Raw genomic sequence first — 19037 nt, 5'->3', positions numbered from 1 at the left:
GACTCCGAAGCTGCTGCGCACGGGGCTGCCAAGCAGCACGGACTTTCTTTATGGGTCTGCCACAGTAGCAGTTTAACATGAGGGGCAATGGGACCTCTACCAAAGGGACTTGAAAGCACTTTCCAGAAGCTCTTCCAAGAATATGTACACACACACACACACACACACTTACACATACATAGACAAACGCATGCATTTGCATGCGCACAGATACACACAAACACTACCCTCATCAGAGTCCCCTATGACAAGGGTTATGTGTGCGTGAGCAGGGAAAGTCACACAGGAAGCCCTACCTGTCTCACCAGACCTAAAATTAGCTCTCAGAATACTAAGAAAATGATAAACATGTTGTATTACCAGTATTTTGAAATTAAGAGTGGCCAATGGAACAAATCAGTCCCCCTACACACACACACACACACACACACACACCCAAAGTAGAATGTTTAGGACGGCCAGACATGTCCAGACATCACCTCAGAAAGCACATGACTGCATCCGCGTAAAATGAATGGCTTTAATTCAAACAGATGACACACAGAACAAAACACAACAAATACCATTGCATGTCAACAATAAGAAGAGAACAGAGTGTGCAGTGTGCAGGGGGCTACTGCCGGTCATGGCTCAGTGACGCTCTGAGTCTGGTCAGACAGCACAGCACAAAGCTCTCGCTGGGCTCGTCTTTACCACAGGCTAGCTGCGGTCAATGCCCTCGACCCTGTGGTCTTCAGCCAGCCTGGCAGTGCCAGCTGCCCGCCCCCTGAGGTCGACCAGGCGGAGGGTCAGGGCAGAACGCGAGGGCCTGGGGTCTCTCATGTCTTTGAGGCTTTCTCCAGCACCCAGTCAATCACCTGCAGAACAGCCAGGAGACGGAAAACAACATCAATGAGCTGTGTGTGAAGTGCATGCCAATAAAATACACACACACACACACACACACACACACACATCTAACATGGATTTATCAGGTTGAACAAATACAAGTACAGCTATAAAAGAATACAAATACTTGTAGCCACAGAAGAACTGACATTTCAAAACTCCACCAACCCCCCCCCCACGCAACCACAGAACAAACAGAGCTGAGAGAGAGAGATAGAGATACCACAATCACTCCGTTCTTAACCACAGCTGCTAAGCTGAGCAGGAGCGGCACGTGAGGTAATGTAGTCATGTGATGCACACACACTGCGCTGTCTCCAGCAACTTGCGTACCTGCTTAGCATTGCTACTGGCAGCCTTCTTCATCTCCTCGTGGAGGCCTCTCGACGTCTTCAGATCCTGATGCAAACAGAGACCATAGTCAAGGTCGCAGCTCAGGGGGGTATCTGAGGGAGCTAGCTACAAGTGTTCTTTCTGGACTGTTCTCTTTGTGAAACAATAAAAAAAAACACTAAATTCAGGAGAACTATTCCTGGTGAACCAGTGGATGTTAGACGAGCATGACCAGTTGAAAACTCTTTCCAATGCCACTTTTAAAGACAGTAACAAAGCTTTAAAAGACATAACCAGATTTGAAAAGACCAACGGTATATTTTGCTACATAACAAATGAGTCACTTTAAGGAACCAAGGTAAACATAAGTATTCATAATAACTAATCTATAACAGCAGAATAAACAGCTCTCCTCTGATTTCTTTTTGGGAACACCCTAATTGTGACCTCCAGATGACCTTCCCCTCGGCTGCCGCGCCGTCTGTTCTGATTGTTCTGTTTGTTCTCCAGGTGGAAACGCACCTTCAGATAGAACTTTGATATCTCAAACAGCCGCTGACTGCACGCTTCAAAGGCCTGGTGCTGGCTGCTGATCCCGTGCTGCTTCAGAGTCTTCATCACCACCTCTTTCAGCATCTGCGCGCGCGCACACGCGCACACGCACACACACACACACACACACACACACACACACACACACACACACACACACACACACACACACACACACACACACACACACACACACACACACACACACACACACACACACACACACACACACACACACACACACACACACACACACACACACACACACACACGTTTTACTCGCATGTCAAGGACAGCCCTATTCATGTATCCACCCATCTAGTAGCATTGAGATAATACTTCAACGTGAAAAGTGTGTCTGCCACTTGTTGGTAGCTATGTGAATTTGAAATGGAACTGTTTCAGATGAACATCAACTGTTGAACTGTTTTGCCAACATAGATGAAGACAACATCTGGCCTAGTCAGAGAGGCAGTTGTGACGGTGCTGATAGCTCCCGAGTGGTTCTTACTCTGTGGTGTTTCTGGGAGCGGGACTCGCTGTGGCCTTGCTCTGGCCTCTGGCTCTGCTGAGGCGGCGGCGGATTCAGCGCCTCCTGTGTCCTAGCGCCCCCTCGGGCACTGCTCCTGGGGGCCCCGGAGGTGGACTGGGGCCGCGTCTGCTGTCTAAGGGCCCGCAGGGCTCTCAGGGGGACGAAGCCACTGCTGCTGCTACTGTGGGAGCCTGGACACTCTCCACTGTCGGACTTAGCCAGCCTGGGGGGAATACACACACACACACACACACACACACACGTGACCTTATACTGCATGGGTAAGCGAACCAGAAAAAAATCACACAGACAAACACAAACACACAATCGCATGCGCGCACATCACATGCACGAACAAAACATTATAGATGCAATTATCTACAAATCTGGAGGACAGGGTAGAGACACCAAGTGTGTTGCCCTTAACCCCTGAAACATTGCATCATGTGACACGGTGTGGGTATTCCACACAGTGTTTCAGTGTCCTGGTCAGCTCAGCCAAGGGTGCCAAAGATCCAACTGGCCTTCATTATCTAGGCGCTTCAATCATTTATTAGACAGCACCGACTTCTCAGTGACCGTCTGGTCTTTTATCGTACAAAGAGATTAGGTGTAAATTGCATTGCAATATGGGGATAGCTCTGGGGCCCCCTGTTGGAACACACTGTGCTCCTTCTGCTTCCACAGTCAGGTTTTCCTCCTCTCTTCATGGGCATCTGTGAATTACTATCACACACGCTAAGCATGATGAGGAGTATCTGCTGCTGGAAAGTGAATGGGAGCCTTACTTTTCAAGCCAATGATAACTCTGCCGTAATCTTTAAAGCAACACTCAGCAGAGGATTGGCCCCATAAAGATAAATAAAGCCCTTTTTGTCAACACCAATGAACAGCTTCTTGCATGATACTGAGCATAAGGGTCAATAACCTTTATGTGATTAAAAGTTTTGCCTCTTGTTGTTTCTGTCATAGGTAAACAATCTCACACTGACTGAACATTCAGTACAGACATTCTGGATACACAGTTATTAGTTGCAGCATGACAGCAAAGTCTCTGCTGACACAGGGGTCTGCTGTAGCCAGGGACATGACACATGACAGATAAGGTAGTCACATCATCAAGTTGTGTCAGAAAAACCCTGCTACAAGTGATCGGTGCAGGAGATAGCACATTCCTGCCACTCGGCAAACAAGCTCTGACTCAGGCAAGAGGAAACAGTTCTTACCCCAGGACCGTCCGTGAACTGGGAGCAGAAATGTCTGCTGAAGGTCAACATGTTTACCTGATGAGGCCTTTTGTTCTAAATTCCACCTACTGATAAGAGCTTAATCTATGTGATTGGGACTTTACTGTCGTTGGGAATGCAGGTGAAAAAACAGTTGGGAATGTAGGTGCAGGAAATGAAGTATAGCATCAGATCAGGTTGAGTGTGAGTGTGTGAGACGAGATGAGATGAGATGACAACCCCTAGAAGCCCACTAATTTAGGAAAATGATAAAACCAACAAATACAAAATTGGTGACATTCACATGAACCCCTCTGAAAGGGAAAAGAAAATACCATTATCTTGGTAACTAAGGAAGTAATAGTTAGTGATTTAATCATCTATGGTATGCTAGTGTAAGCACTGACCTCTTGTGTGGGTAGGTGAGGAGGTCTGGATCACGGGCGTGGCGTTTAAGGCGGGGCAACTCTGCCTGGGCGAGGCTCTCTCCGTCCGGCACGCTGCCCGGCTCTGATAGGACAGCCGGGGAAGGGGCGGGACTGAGGGCGAACGGGATTGGGCAGGGCTCCTTGGAGCAGGTGGTGTGCGTCTCGTAGCGGATGAGACGGGACTGCAGCCTGACCATGCCCCTGTCTCGCTCCAGAGCGCCCAGCTCGTCCAGACAGAACCTGAGCCCACCCAAACACACCTCCACATCAGCCCCATACCCGACAGAGTTTACAATCTAAACTTCCTCCTAAAGGCTAAAGGATGTAGCTTAACATTGACAATGGCGAGGTCTTGGAGTGAAATCCCAAGGGGCACCAAAGTGGCTAAAAATGCCATTGTTAACAACCCGTCCTGAAATGACACGCTGGTTTATTCTCAGGAAAATTAAAAAGGTTGATGAGATATCTAAAATCCTATTAGGCACAGTGAAATAAAAATGTCAACACTTTGAATTATTGGCTAGAAATATCTTTTTGACCTTTACAAAGTTCTTTACTTTTCAAACTATTTGAGGCTCCTCAGATGGACTATTCTCTATTACATAGACAAGTCCAATAATGCTCTATCCAGTGGCCTTTCAAAGTCTCTGTTTGAAACAGTAAAAAATGCTGCCTTTTAAAGATATCTAACAAGGAAGCGAGGCAACAAGTGCGGTTTTAAATTGATCTCACTCTCTTTTCCTGCCTTCTAAGATATGTTAGAACTAGCCTATAAACGTTTTTGATGGCAGCATCGATGTATTCTTGAAGCTGCCTACTATCCACAAATCTGTCTGAAACAATCTGTCTGACAACGTCTGAAACAGCTGTGAAAAGCAAACAAAAGATGGCGGATGACATTCATAACGACACTCTTTGCGTGTGCGTCTGCCTGGTTCATGAGGCTATCTCCAGGTCGGCTCGTATACTCACTCGATGCCGTGGTAGTGGGAGCGCGTGGCCTTCCTGAAGGACAGCTGACTCACCTTCCTGGGGGTGAGGTCTGGAGACAGCTGGAACGCGTTCTCCCTGCGATACACAAACCAACACAAACCTCTCCCATCATCATGGCTTTGAATGCTTCAAAAGAACCCAAGTGGTTATACCAAAGATCCTCCTTGATTACTCCACTTCAACACTCTGGTTATACTCTGTGTGTCCGGTGGTTAGACACAGAGCATCATTTAACAACATTCTTTTGAAGACACAACCACCATTTGCGTCATCAGCCAAACTCTTTAACCTGGGATAACAGAGGCTGCTGGCAAGGAACACAAAATATCTATTTTTGAAAATATACTCATTAAATACATGATATTTATTCAACAGCTGACTGGTAAGCTGTTAGGAAGCCATCTGCTACCACATCAAGAAACCTCATAAATACAAAATGTTTTCATATTCTTTTTTTTTTCACAAAGGAAGTGTGGGTGTCATTTCTCAGTTCATAGCTACAGACATACCGGTATGCTAAATCTGAAGACACCTCTTTAATATGAAGAACAGCTCAAAGACATGTCCACAAATTCATTTTTATTAAGGTTTGTGGTTGGCTCTGACGAAAGCAGACCATCATCCTGAAATGCCTGGAGGTGAAACGGGTCCCTGGATGTGTTTCAGACAAATTTCTGAGTAAACTACCCGGTGCTGACGAAAGAGGAACCGTGCAGAGCCTTCTCTAAAATAGCCTGCTGTAAACAGGCAGAAGACAGCCGTAAGAGGTATGGCTCATTTCAGTGGCTCCCAGCACCCTGAGCTATGTTGGGGAAATCTGCAAGGCTTCTCAAAAATTCCCCCATATCAAATCTGCAACTGGATATTATTTGTGTAAGGATTGTGGGAACAGATTTTTAGTTATTCCAGCCAAGGATACTTAATTAAAGAAATGAGGAATATGTGTGTTTATTTAATCTGAGGCCGGGTATTTTACCTTTGCTTATTTTCATGTACACACTTAACTGAACGAAAACCCAGGATACCATGTATGGGGTGTGTGTGTGTGTGTGTGTAGTGCACACTTTCTAAAACAGCTGCAGAGATTGTGACTGAATTTATGTATGTGTGTGTGTGCTCTGTCTGTGTGTGTATGTGTGTGCTCTGTCTGTGTGTGTGTGTGTGTCTGTGTCTGTGTGTGTATGTGTGCACGTGTGGCATGTGTGCTCTGTCTGTGTGTGTGTATGTGTGTGTGTGTGTGTGTGCGTGTGTGTGTATGTGTGTGTGCGTGTGTGCGTGTGTGTGCGTGTGTGTGCGTATGCGTGTGTTCGTGTGTGCACTCTCACCCTCTCTGCAGGAGCAGCGGCTGCAGTGGAGCTCTGGGCTGACCCTCGAGGGTGAAGTGCTTGAGCAGCTCAGTGGCGTCCAGCAGAGAGGAGCCATCTCGCTGACCGTCCTTGGGCCCCATCAGACTCTCAGAGCTGGAGGCAAGAAGACTACTCCTGCCAGAGTCAATGACAGACAGACAGACAGAGCTACACATTAGCCCTGTACAGAAACCTGTAATTACACGAATTGTGCTTTTGACCATCGTATGCAGTGCCGTGCAACTGAATGCATGAATGCATTTTGAATCGGAGAGTGGAAGCGAGAGACAGATTTGAATCCTGACAATCTGGCCCAGTTTGCCAGAGACATGGAGCCTACGCCTGGTCCAGTGCTAAGAGAGAACTTAAATGATGATCTCCACTGACAAAGAGCTTTTTTTAGTCAGGAACTAAGCTTGATAATCCATGTCTGGGAAACTGTCCGCCCACGTTGAAGATTAAAGTGCCTGGAGCTGATGGAGTCTGGTGAGTGAGGCCCTGTGGGAGGGCGCGCTGGGTTGTTGTGGTCAGTGTACCTGGACTTCTGTCGGCTCCTGGTCCTCAGCTTCTCGTAGTTGTGCAGCACGCTCCTCTCTGGCCAGGCTGAGGCAGGACTGCAGTGCCGGTCAGCATCTGGTACGGATCGCCAAGGGACGGGACAGACACAAAGGGGGGTGGGGGGGGGGGGGGTTGGAGGGGGACGACCACGTCTTACTTCAAAACTCCACAACATATACTACCACGTCACCTTACATCACAAAACAGCACAACAATGTGGGCCTGCCTGTTCATCTAACAGCACTAGAGACTGACTTGGTGTGAAGAAAACCAGACATGGTTGGGTTGTTTAAAGTCATCTGAGGTCATCTTACATGGTTCACAGTGTAATGGAGTGAAAGGACTGGAAAAAATCAGCAGTATGGATATCCATGCATGCAGGTACTACAGACTGCTGCATAGTGCTGGCCCTGCTGTGTGTGGTGGTATGGACTCCTACCCTTAGCGGAGTGCTCCTGGGCCTGCGTGCTGCACGGCCCTTTGGGCAGAGCGCTCTGCTGCATGCTGATGAACTGCTCCCGCGCCAGACTCAGCAGCGTCCGCAGGTGGCTGGCCGCCATCCCAGCAGGCCTCTGGGCCTCCTCTTTCCTACCTGGGGACAGGAGGAGGTCAAACGTGGACCTGCTCATTTGGATTTAGAACTAGCATCCCATTTGAGTGGACACAACCTCCTCATCTTCACTGAGCATATGAATGACAGAACATCACAGTAATATTGGCAATGCTGATTTAAACCAGACAAACCTGATAGAAAAACATGAAATAATCTTTTCATTAATCATTTGAACGGGGCCTGCATTTGGCTAGCATACAATTCTAAGGTCATATAACAAGGCCATGGGTGAGGGGGTGGCAGAAACAGACTCTCCCTTGTAGAATGGCCATCTGAATAGGTAACAATTGTATCAGTAACTCAAACTAAACTCCCCCCTGTGGAATATGTGGAATGCAATGGAAATTGCAAACGCTGGATCAGGATCAAGGTCACTTCCAATACTCATTAAAAAACAGAACAATTCCAGTTGCATTCCAATCCTGCTTCTGCAAGTGTGCGTCCACAGATAGGTGCACGTACACTAGTTTGAGCCCAGCTGTGAAAACATGTTCCCAGGGAAATAAATTCATTTCACAGAGTTCAGAAAAGGTCCTGAAAGTTTAATTTCAACAAAAGAGACCCATATTATTAAGCAAACGTATTCAATGCACACTCCAAAGTAGCATGTCTATGACTAAAGTCTTTATTTACATTTAAATAGTTTTATTCACCCTGGGAGAGACACCAAAGGTGGTGACATAGGTTTGTGCTGTGTATTATACCAGTTAAGCTGTTTACTATTTAAATCCTCGGAACAATGCAGATGTCTACAGACGCCAAACAGTGGAATCATTACATTCCACGGCTCAAAGTTCACGAAACAGGGTGAATGTTTACAAGATTGAACGTGAGTGTGTCTACTGCGCACAGACGCTGTGTCTAGACTCTTTGTCTGTGTACATCTGGGCGTAAAAAAATGAAAGTGCAGTCTAAGGTCTCCCCGTTACCCTGGCAACTAGTGGGGTGGTGTGTGGTACTCACTAAGACATTCCTTCAGGACAAGAGTCTGCACCTTCGCCAGACACTTCTCCTGTCGCAGCAGCTCGTCGCCACGGATACTGGGCAAGGAGCGCAGCCAGTCCACTGTGCTTTGACCTGAGTGTGTGTGTGTGTGTGTGTGTGTGTGTGTGTGTGTGTGTGTGTGGAGAGGGGAGGGATGGGAGGAGATTAAATTAGTAAAAGTATTGTATAGTGACACGGATTGTGAACCAAACAAAATAAATGTACAGAAAATAAATAGATACATAAATAAATATACACATATACATAAGCTAAAACTAGCAGTTCTATACCATTCCGTAGCAGCAGATCTACTATTATGAGAATTATGTCAGATTTGAAGCCTTAGTCAACAAATAAAATCCTTTCCGGTTACAGAAAATGGCTTTTTCCTCCGCTTTTCAAGTTGAGTTGATGCCTGGCAGCGCTTTGAGAGTAACTGATAAAATAGTACCATGTTGTTTGTTTTGTGCAGGTCTGCCTGATGTGCACATCAACATTTTCCTATTGATGACGTCACTCCTCTCAGTTATTTGTAAAATGCCCCCTCCCAACCTTTACAGTCTATGCTCCCAACGTATGAACATAACCAGTGCTATGCACACAAAGTACACAGAACAGGATGCGTGGGTGTGTTGACGGATTATATTCACTGATGTAATGGAATTCGTGCAGCATGCGTTTGCGAGTATGTGTTATGTGGGACTGCACTGTAGTGCTTTACTGTGCTTTTGGAAGTGTGAAAGTGTGAACGTGAGTGTGTGCATGTGTGGAAGTGTGAACGTGTGTGTGTGTGTGTGTGTGCGCCCGAGTCGCCGTCCTCTCGTGGGAGAGGTCCTGCACACAACAGCAGTGCACCAGGCAGGCGGGCCCAGCTGTCAGCGCAGCGCAGAGGCAGTCGCACGTACCGCACGCCAGCCACACGAGGCGCCCACTCACGCCCACTCTCCATGAGAGAGCAGGCCTCGCCGCCGGCCGCGCCTGAGAACTCACGCCCTGCACACCTCTCACCTTCTGCACAGCTCTGGTTAGGTCCCGGTGTACAAAGAACTTTCCATAACCACAACCAAGCTCTTTACCCCATAAAACGGAAACTGCAATCAGTGAAACTAGCTTGATTTCACTTTGAAAAGTCATGATATTCAACACACCGTCCAGAGATAGATAGATAGATAGATAGATAGATAGATAGATAGATAGATAGATAGATAGATACTTTATTGATCCCCAAGGAGAAATTCAAGTTTTTTTTTTTTTTTAGATAGATGGTAGACTGCACCGCTTTGGACTCCTACCTGCCGACGATGACGAATCGTTTCTGCGCATGAGGGCATTGACCGTGTCCAGGGCAGCGGCTCCATTGATCTGATTGGCTGAGTGGATCATCTGTGCTCTGCAGCCACCGTCCGCTGTCCCCTGGACCAGCAGGAAGTAGCGGGCCGTCTCACCTTTGACCTCCACTTCAGGAACTACACAGACACAGGTGGGTGAGTTTATTGGTTAACCAGTGAACTCAGGAAAATAAGGACATTTAGACTGCCCTATTTGTAATGGCCAATGACTAGACTGCCTCTTGGCAAATGCAGGAATATATTAGAAAATGGGAATAACTTCAGACAGAAAATAACAGACAGAGATATGAATGATTGATCACATTTTTAAAATGAAAAAAACCTGAGGTCTAAATACTCAAATAAATGTTATCATTTCAGTTTTTTTTTCTCCTAGGCATTACACTTTTACAATTGCTAACACTAAACCCCATTCTCTGAGCCAAATGCTCTGTTGCCTGAACACATTTATTGAATCGACAACTTTTTTGGCAAAACTAGGTTTTCACCTAGTAAAACACAATTTGCAAAACTCTAAACACATTCTCATGTAATAAAACATATTTTGCACTGTGATGCATATATGGTAACCATTAAACACAAAAATTGATCACACTTGTTTCAAATGATGTGACAACAAATATAAGGTAGTTGACAGTGCAAGCGTGTCGCTGAACAGTGCAGATTCATATCAACAATGGACAGAGACCATCAGTGAGGCATTCATAGTACATTGTTGGCTGTTCTCATTTACAGAGGTTTTGTGAATGTAGTTTGAGAATGGGGGTTTGTGTTTACAGTTTTGAGAAAAGGATAGAACGTTTCCGTGGCAGACTCAAGACTCACCTTTGTTACATCTCAGTAAAGAGTACAAATCTTAGGTATACTACAGAGTATTAGTGTATTAGTATACTGCTATACTGAGTGCGTGGTACCTAATACTACAAAGTATTAGTATACTGCTATACTGAGTGTGCGGTACCTAATACTACAGAGTATTAGTATACTGCTATATTGAGTGTGCAGTACATAATACTACAGAGTATTAGTATACTGCTATATTGAGTGTGCAGTACATAATACTACAGAGTATTAGTATACTGCTATATTGAGTGTGCGGTACCTAATACTACAGAGTATTAGTATACGGCTATATTGAGTGTGCAGTACATAATACTACAGAGTATTAGTATACTGCTATATTGAGTGTGCGGTACCTAATACGACAGAGTATTAGTATACTGCTATATTGAGTGTGCAGTACATAATACTACAGAGTATTAGTATACTGCTATATTGAGTGTGCGGTACCTAATACTACAGAGTATTAGTATACTGCTATACTGAGTGTTCAGGATGCTGCGAGTCTGCCGTACCTACTACAGAGTACTATTATACTGCTATGCTGAGTGTGCAGGAGGCTGTAAGTGTGCGGTACCTGTGAGGGCTTTGGGCCGTTTGGCCATGAACTCCTTCCACCGCTGCGTGCTGAGCTGAGACGCAGAGGGCATCGCCACGGCACTGACCACACAGGACAGGGAGAACAGAGCTGCTACCTGCCAGAGAGAGAGAGAGAGAAAGAGAGAAAGAGAGAGAGAAAGAGAGAAAGAGAAAGAGAGAGAGAGAACAACAGGGGTGAGCCGCCCGTCTCTCACTCAGACGTCCAGGCCCAGGGGTTGGGCTGGAGATGGACAAGGTGGCCTCACCTTTCCCCGGAGAGTGGCCAGCTGATCCAGAAGCATCCGGGCCCTCTTCGACCTGGAGGTGAGGTTTCTGAAGCACAGGCAGGTTAAGGTGCACAACAGACACTGAGTAGTGTTAGCAGAGACAGAACCTGTAGAGAAGGTCTACATTAGGGCTGGGACAACGCGTCGACGTAATCGATGACATCGACGCAAAAAATACGTCGACGCAAAATATGAGCGTCGATTCGTCAAGCATAACGTGTGCTGCTAAATATTTTTGATCTTACACCTTCAGTGTTTTCCATACGTTGACTAATCTGTGGCTGGTCACCGCGAAATCAAAACCGGCCACCACACGTTGATGTTCTATGTTGTAGGCCTACTGTTTAAATTAAAGATAAGATAAAATAATTTCATTGAGCTGCACTTTTTACATACAGCCTTTCGTCGCCCCGCCCGCTCTCTCTCGTAACGAGCCCGCTGCTCCTCCTCTGCATGTGATTTAACAAATGATTCACGATTGTTGAAGGATTGTTGTTGCCACATAGAAGCACTGCATAGAACACAGTGGGCTACATTGCTATTAAATCCGCTTAGCATCGTGACCATGCTGCGCAAATTTGATCAAAACTGCTGCATTAAAGTTAAAGTAAACTCTGCTAAGGTCTTATCACAACATAGTACATTGAGGAGACTACTAAGTTAAGTTACAAGCAGTATCTCAAAGCTAACATTAGAATACTGTTTGGATGTCAAGTTTAGCATGCTTACTTGCAGCTGCTTGTATTCGTTATTCATGCAGGGCTTATTTTATTGACTCTGAATGTTTGCAAAATCCCGATGTAAATGGAAAAGTGTTTTACAAGACTCAAAAGTGCTTGTCCAAAGGAGAAGTACTAACCGTTATTTGAACTAACTACTTATGAATTGCATCCACACATCAGCAGCCTTTTAACTGTGTTAATGTTAATTGCAAGGATTCCCACACGAACGTCTTAAAATGACAGGCACTCAATTAGACACTGCTGAACTTTATTGAATGCTACCTCTGACTAAGAATGCATTACTTTGCACTTGTATAGTCTTTTATTTTGTAATCTTAAAAGCAATAAACGTATATTGCAATGTTAACGAATTCATGTTTTTTCATTCAGATATGTAAATAAACATGTATAAGTTGCTATTAGTGAATTAATGTGGAGATAATCGATAATCGAATCGAAATCGAATCAGACTGAAAAAATGAATCGTTAGATTAATCGATGCATCGAAAAAATAATCGCTAGATTAATCGTTTAAAAAATAATCGTTTATCCCAGCCCTAGTCTACATATATGTGTATGAGTCTTAATACTATAGAGCAGCGTGAAGAGTTTGAGATCTACCACGGTTATACAGTTTGACAGGCATTATTCTGCTAAGTGCTATTCCTTTTACTCTAACTCCAGACAGTTAGAGTTCCACAGTGTAATATAAGGATAGATGCCCCAGGACACCTGCACAGCAGCACTCCCATGCTGTATAATTATAGACAGGGGCGAGATCAAATAGTGCTTTAACACCTTGTGTGCTTGCAAGTGGCCATCGGAAAGTGTGTGCAGAGCCACTAGCCAGTCATTTGTCCAGAGGCGGAGGTTCAGGAACCCTTGCTGAGAGCCACCAGACACGCTGCCAGACTGAGGAACCAAAAACCAGACACTTTGGGGAAATGATAATGTCTGACTAGACAATGGATTTTTTTTCCCCCTCTCATCTCATAACTCAGGGACAAAGTGTGGAATGGTGCCAAGAGTTTATCTCATGCTTTTTTGGCACTATTTAAAGTCTAATGTTTCAAAACATCCTGTGTTGACTGCAGGGGGTGTGGACAGTAAACACACTTTTGCTGTATACTGTATAATTCTCAGGATAACACTGCTTAACAAACAAACAAAGCCGTGTTGTGTTTACTTCACGACTGAAACATATCGCCTGCAATCAAACCAGAATGTTCTCCGCTAATGTTTTTTCATTTCACAAAGCGCCACATGGAGGTCTACTGACTTTAGACTGGACTGAGGGCTGCTGGAAGGATACAGCTCAAACTCCGTGCTGGAGTGCAAGAGAGCTGGTAGATCTGAGAGCAGCACCAACTGGACCAGGTTTAAGGTTGGCTGGTAGTAGTGGAACACCTAAACACCGGAGAGACCGAGAGAGAAAACAAACAGAGGAAGACAGATCAGGAAAAAAAAGCAAAGACTTTCATTCAGTCAATATAGACACAACCCCACTTTGTAAATGTGTTCAGCTGTATGTCAATCCATGGTTTTCCTACAGAACAATAGTACATATAATACAGTATTGTACATGGTATAATACTGGTTTGTCCCAGATTTCTTTTCCAAGTGGTTTCATTTTGCATTCCATGTCCAACATGAGAGTGTAACTACTTATTTCAAATGTTGTATCTTGCTACAACACCAGCAGCATGTGGGCATTTTGATCAATCAGCAGCGTTGTCCATGATCATACTTACAGAAGCACTAACATGACCTGGACGGAGACCCATACAGTAACTTCTGCATTCTCCAGCAGTGATTTCATCAACAGAACAGGGCATTCCCCACTCAGCGTACACTGGTTTCGACACACTGATTGATGAAACTCTACTCTTGGTTTGACGTAATCAGTCATTGCAACCACAGGCCCCGTTTGACCCAGCGAGGGAATATTTGATCACGTCAACTCCAAAATATGTGGCCTTTCCTCGACTAGCTTTTTAAGGACATGACCATACCTGGGGGGGGGGGGGGACGCAATTACACTCAGCAGACTGTTGACGGTTAACATATAGAGCAGCTGCATGCAGGGGATCCCATCATATGAACAGCGATGTCTCCGATGAGCTGTAATCCTGTCTGCGGTAGCCATGGTTGTTGTGACGGCAGCCGCTGGTGGAGCAGCAGAGCAGTGCGTGCGGTCTGCCGCAGGTGGAGCAGCGGAGCAGTGCGTGCGGTCTGCCGCAGGTGGAGAGCCACACGCGCAGCGGCGGGCGGCTCGGCGGCAAACACTCTCGGCTGCTGTCATTAATCTTCAGTGGAAAACTCATTAAGAGCATTCTGGACTCTCACTGCTCCCCCCCCCCCCCGCGCACGACAGCTGGGACACACACACACACACACACACACACACACGCACCCCCCCCCCTCCAAACAAGAACGATACAAACACCAACAACGGGAAGAGAAGAGAGGAGAAGGAGAAAAAAAAAATGGCACATAGTGGAATTCTGGTGGCTTTGCACACATTGCATCCAGGGCCAGGAGCAGCTGTCCCAGGCGTTCCACACTCAGAGGCCACCGCCAGGCCAGATGCAGCCTGACCACAGAACAGCACGTGGGCAGAAGGATCAGGTCTGGTCTGTTTTAGAGAGAGCGAGCGCGCTCAGGAGACCAACTGCAGGGTGCAGGTGGCGGTGGGATGCTACAACAGCCTTGGTGTTTTTAATAAACATCATTTCCCTGCGACAGTTTCGGGGTATAAATACTCCCGACACAAATAAAAGCCTATTGTTTCCCACAAATCAAATGCCATTTTGGCTTCAATCTTGCGTTTCATTAACTCTCTGCAATTGATTTCCCCCCTCGGTGGGGTGTTACTAATGGAGGCGCTTCTGGAACAGCCAGGCACGTCTGCGACGATACGAAAACAATCAAACCCGCACTTCTGATGTCAGAGCCTAATCCAAGTCTAAATACGGCTGAGACCTCCTCTGTGAGGAGGTGTTGTCATTTCAAACAAACAATATTTAGTGCAGGACTGGGCTCCTCGCTCCATGGCTGGGGGATGTCCAGAGGCAGGCTGGCAAGCGGGCGAGCGGGCGAGCGAGCTGGACTCACCTCGGCTGGGATCTGATGGTCTGTGTGGCTGTGGGCTCTGCCCTCTGACAGGACACTGCTCCAGGAGACCCCGGGCTGGACCCTCTTAAGACAAAATCCATCAAACCTCACTTCAGAGGCCATCTGGGAACACAGGAGGAAGAGAGGAAGAGAGGAAGAGAGAGAGAGACAGAGAGAGAGAGAGAGAGAGAGAAAGAGAGAGAGAGAGACTGATTAGCCCTCACTTAAAGCCAAACAACACTTTGGCCATTAGCTCACTGAGTTCTAAAACCATGAAGGCACTGTCTGCAACACTGCAACGCTGAGGTGCACACTGCTTATTTATACACTGAGGCCTGACTTGCATGAAGAGGTGGTGAAAACGACCACAGTGGTAAGTGCAGATGAATGGTCATAAGCAGGCTTCCTTGGTCCGGTTTCAACGGTGGTGATCAAGGATAACAGATGTCATTCTCTCCTCCTTCCCTTCAAGATGATGGATGAGGAGAGGAACACTGTGTATCCGGCACTAGCCTTTCGCTGCTCTTCCAAAACCGCAGTATGAACTTAGGTCATTTCTATGACTGGAGCAGTTCAAAAATTCAACTTGTTTTACATGAAAATCAAATCCTTTGCATATTCAAAATATCCCGACTGGAGTACAAGCTCAACTTGTTTTAAATAAAAATCAATCTCAGCAATAGCATTTAACTCTAGGCAAATATATTTCAATATGCATGCAGACATACTATTTGATTCATAGAGGTCATATCACTGAAACAGATGCTTAAAAAGAATTTTCCCATGGCAAGCCATTTAGCTGTAATGCAATCCTCAGCAATTTGCTTCATTTGCTCCTTTGTAAATTATATTCTTCTGAAAGCTTTAAACAGCATATGATATTCACAATGCAAAGCATGTGGAAAACCATTATATATAAGACATTTTGGGGGTACTTGTTTTAGTGTGAACTAATGCCTTCACTAACATTTATAAACCCTGACTGCCCCCTTGTGGCCAAAAGCAGAATCTCCCATTTTGTGAAACTGCCAGCTCCTTTTCTTTTTCAGCATTTTGCACATTGGCGCCACCACTGTACTTACAGTATGTACACTTCGGGCTTTGCCTCTACATAACATCCTGTTCCAAATCTCAACTCAGTGATTCACTTTCCCTGCGATGCAATGGCTCAAGCTTGTCTGACAGAGGAGACAGAACAAAAGGAGGCACCTTCTTCTCTCTGATGAGCACTGCTCCTCTCCACACGTCCCTCTCGTCCAGGCAGCTCAGCACGTCACCGCTGTCACACACCCTTGCCATGAGGCACGACGCCTCCCTCTGCCACCTGCACACAGCAAGAGCATAATGAAAACAAATGCAAGTACACACACACACACACACGCACACGCACACACACACACAAATATCTCAAGAGTCAGAAATTATTTTGCAAACCACTGAACAGAAAAAATATTTTTATTAAACAAAACCTACAAGTTATGCATGTTATTTAGGATCATCTGTCTAATTATTTAATTTAATTCAGTAATATTTTGTTAAAAGTATTATATAGTTACTGTTCTTGTGACAATTATTATTATTATTATTATCATTATTATTATTATTATTATTATTATTATTGTTATTATTGTTATTGTTATGTTTTATTGATGGTTTTAATGTTTGTGTCATGTTGATTGCAATTACTGTTATTAATAGTTGTTCTATTGTTCACTTTGGAAAAATAACATAACCATAAAGATTTATCATCAAACTAATACATCAAACATCTATAGGAATCAAACAACAGAATGTGAGGAAGCAGCTGTTGTGTGGAGTACCCGTCTCGGTGCTCTGTGACTATGGTCATCTTGGCTGAGTGCCAGGCCCGCATGTGCTTCAGGGAGCCTATGAGAGGCAGGAGGTCCTTCATGGTAGGTGCCTCCTTATCCACACACAGTAAAATCACATCTATAAGACACCTCCCTGTGGAGACACATACAGCAGCCATTGCAAATGGAGAGACGACATGAACTGAATTAATTATAGGAGAGTAACACACACGGAATGGAAAGGTAAGGGTCAGGAAAGGTAAGGGTCAGGAAAGGTAAGCTGTCCAGAGCGTATGCGCTGAATTTGACAACAAAAAAGATAGAATTGCAGACTTTGGAAGTCTACCATTAACATCTGTCTATACACACCGAATAAGTAGACATAGATTATGCACAGACAGATGGCACTAAACAGATTTTTTTAAAATGAGGGGAAAAAAAGAAATGGAACCGTGCAACTCTGAAACCCACCTGGAGGAGGGAGCTTGTCTGCTAACAAGTGGAGACCATCTGCTGCCTCCTCTAACAGCCTGGTGGAAAAATGAAAATCAATTACTTCCATATAGAAAGGATTGAACTGAGTTTTGCACACTAGTGTGAAAGACTCTTGGCTTGGCATCTTATTAGAATTAGACGAAACTACTGTGGTGGTGTTGTGGTCAGTGCACTTACTCTTTGATGGACGGCTGTTCGGTTTGTTCCTCCTGTTCCTCCACAGCAGCGAGACAGGCCTCAAGAGCTGAGGGTCCAACCTCCTCACTGTCGCTCCTCTGAGAGCTTTCGGCCAGTTCCTCCCACTCAGAGCTACAAAACTATGTGTGACAAGTTTGAGCCAATTTATTAAAAATACAAGCATTTTCTTTTTGTCGAACTAGTAGATACAGTTGTCATTAAAGCGTTACTTCTGAAATAGCTTTTCGACTCCAGACAGGATGATGTCTCACAAGATTTATTTCCAATATATTACATTTTACTTGCTCTAATTCCTCTCGAAACTTTCAGTTGATTACCTGAGTTGACCCACAACAGGCTTGGAGTGAAAAGAACCATTTCTGAGGGAGTGGTTTACCACTGAGGGAGCAAGCTGCAAACATTAGAGATAAAAACGCATGAAATGCCAGAACTAACTTGATGTCGTACTGTATTAAACTTTCATCTATTGCATCATGACATGAGTTTCGGGCATATTACTTGCAGTCATAATCATGTGTTGCTGAACGCTGACATCTTCAAGTTAAACTATAAATACAACGGTCTTTTAACCTAACTCATTTGGTGTCACTTTAAATGTGATTCGAAGTAACATTCAGCATTGCTTTTCATATACAAAGTGGCATAACGTTACCTGGCATGGGCGATACATCAGTCATGAATTTAGAAGCAGAAATTTCTTTAAGTTTGTCATAAATATTTTTCGCTGTCTGCAATCCTAAAACAGATAAGTTGACATTATTATCATCCACACTACGTTAGAACACAAAACATACAATTTACAACCAGACTTGAAATTTCACCATATCGGTTCTTCATAAATCGTATCTAAATTAACATTGTCAACACAATATAAGGATCATTTAACCTGGCTCGCTAGATAAATTGCAGGACAGCAGGACAGTGCGATTAAAAACATAACGTTAACTTTAACACATCCTGGTTTGCGATTTGACTTGGCTATCTATCGATAGATTGGTTAAATTACCTTTGTAGTCTTTGGAACTTCCGTCTGATTCCAAATTAAATATGACCACAACCACGTACCGATCCATGTTAGCGGATTTCTCTACTGTATTTTAAGAAGTTAAGCTCGTTTTAAGCTATTAGAGAAGATACTTCATGGACAAGAAAAAAGTAGACATTTGTTGACACATCGCTCCAAATTTCC

At 44.9% G+C, this 19037-nt stretch overlaps 1 protein-coding gene across 1 annotated transcript; it reads right to left on the bottom strand.

Annotated features, from left to right (window-relative positions):
• Positions 1-506: 506 nt before the first annotated feature.
• Positions 507-19026, bottom strand: mtbp (MDM2 binding protein). Its single transcript, XM_076265984.1, has 22 exons — positions 18855-19026; positions 18501-18584; positions 18166-18239; positions 17828-17967; positions 17627-17685; positions 17165-17309; positions 16554-16668; positions 15345-15467; positions 13543-13637; positions 11488-11554; positions 11220-11337; positions 9746-9919; positions 8433-8546; positions 7296-7448; positions 6835-6931; positions 6278-6433; positions 4932-5027; positions 3939-4199; positions 2285-2528; positions 1744-1857; positions 1222-1287; positions 507-857 (listed from the first exon to the last, which is right to left on the bottom strand). The coding sequence occupies exons 1-22, from the start codon at positions 18919-18921 to the stop codon at positions 819-821; spliced, it is 2601 nt and encodes an 866-aa protein (XP_076122099.1). The 5' UTR covers positions 18922-19026; the 3' UTR covers positions 507-818.
• Between the last annotated feature and the right edge of the window lie 11 nt (positions 19027-19037).

This window comes from Alosa pseudoharengus, unplaced genomic scaffold (assembly GCF_046254945.1).
Source record: "Alosa pseudoharengus isolate Yale_2024_CS ecotype anadromous, Long Island Sound unplaced genomic scaffold, YU_APseudo_1.1 YU_APseudo_1.1_scf_4, whole genome shotgun sequence".
Lineage (NCBI taxonomy): Eukaryota > Metazoa > Chordata > Actinopteri > Clupeiformes > Clupeidae > Alosa > Alosa pseudoharengus.
The sequence above is the reverse complement of the archived record's forward strand: the minus strand, read 5'-3'. Positions and strand labels throughout refer to the sequence as shown.

Excerpts from the sequence above, each read along its gene's own strand:
- mtbp (XM_076265984.1), bottom strand. The coding sequence starts at position 18,921 with ATGGATCGGTACGTGGTTGTGGTCATATTTAATTTGGAATCAGACGGA. Across the intron at positions 1,858-2,284 it reads GCTCCCAGAAACACCACAGA|ATGCTGAAAGAGGTGGTGAT; the intron begins GTAAGAACCACT and ends GCGCGCGCGCAG. Across the intron at positions 1,288-1,743 it reads TATCAAAGTTCTATCTGAAG|GATCTGAAGACGTCGAGAGG; the intron begins GTGCGTTTCCAC and ends TGTTTGCATCAG.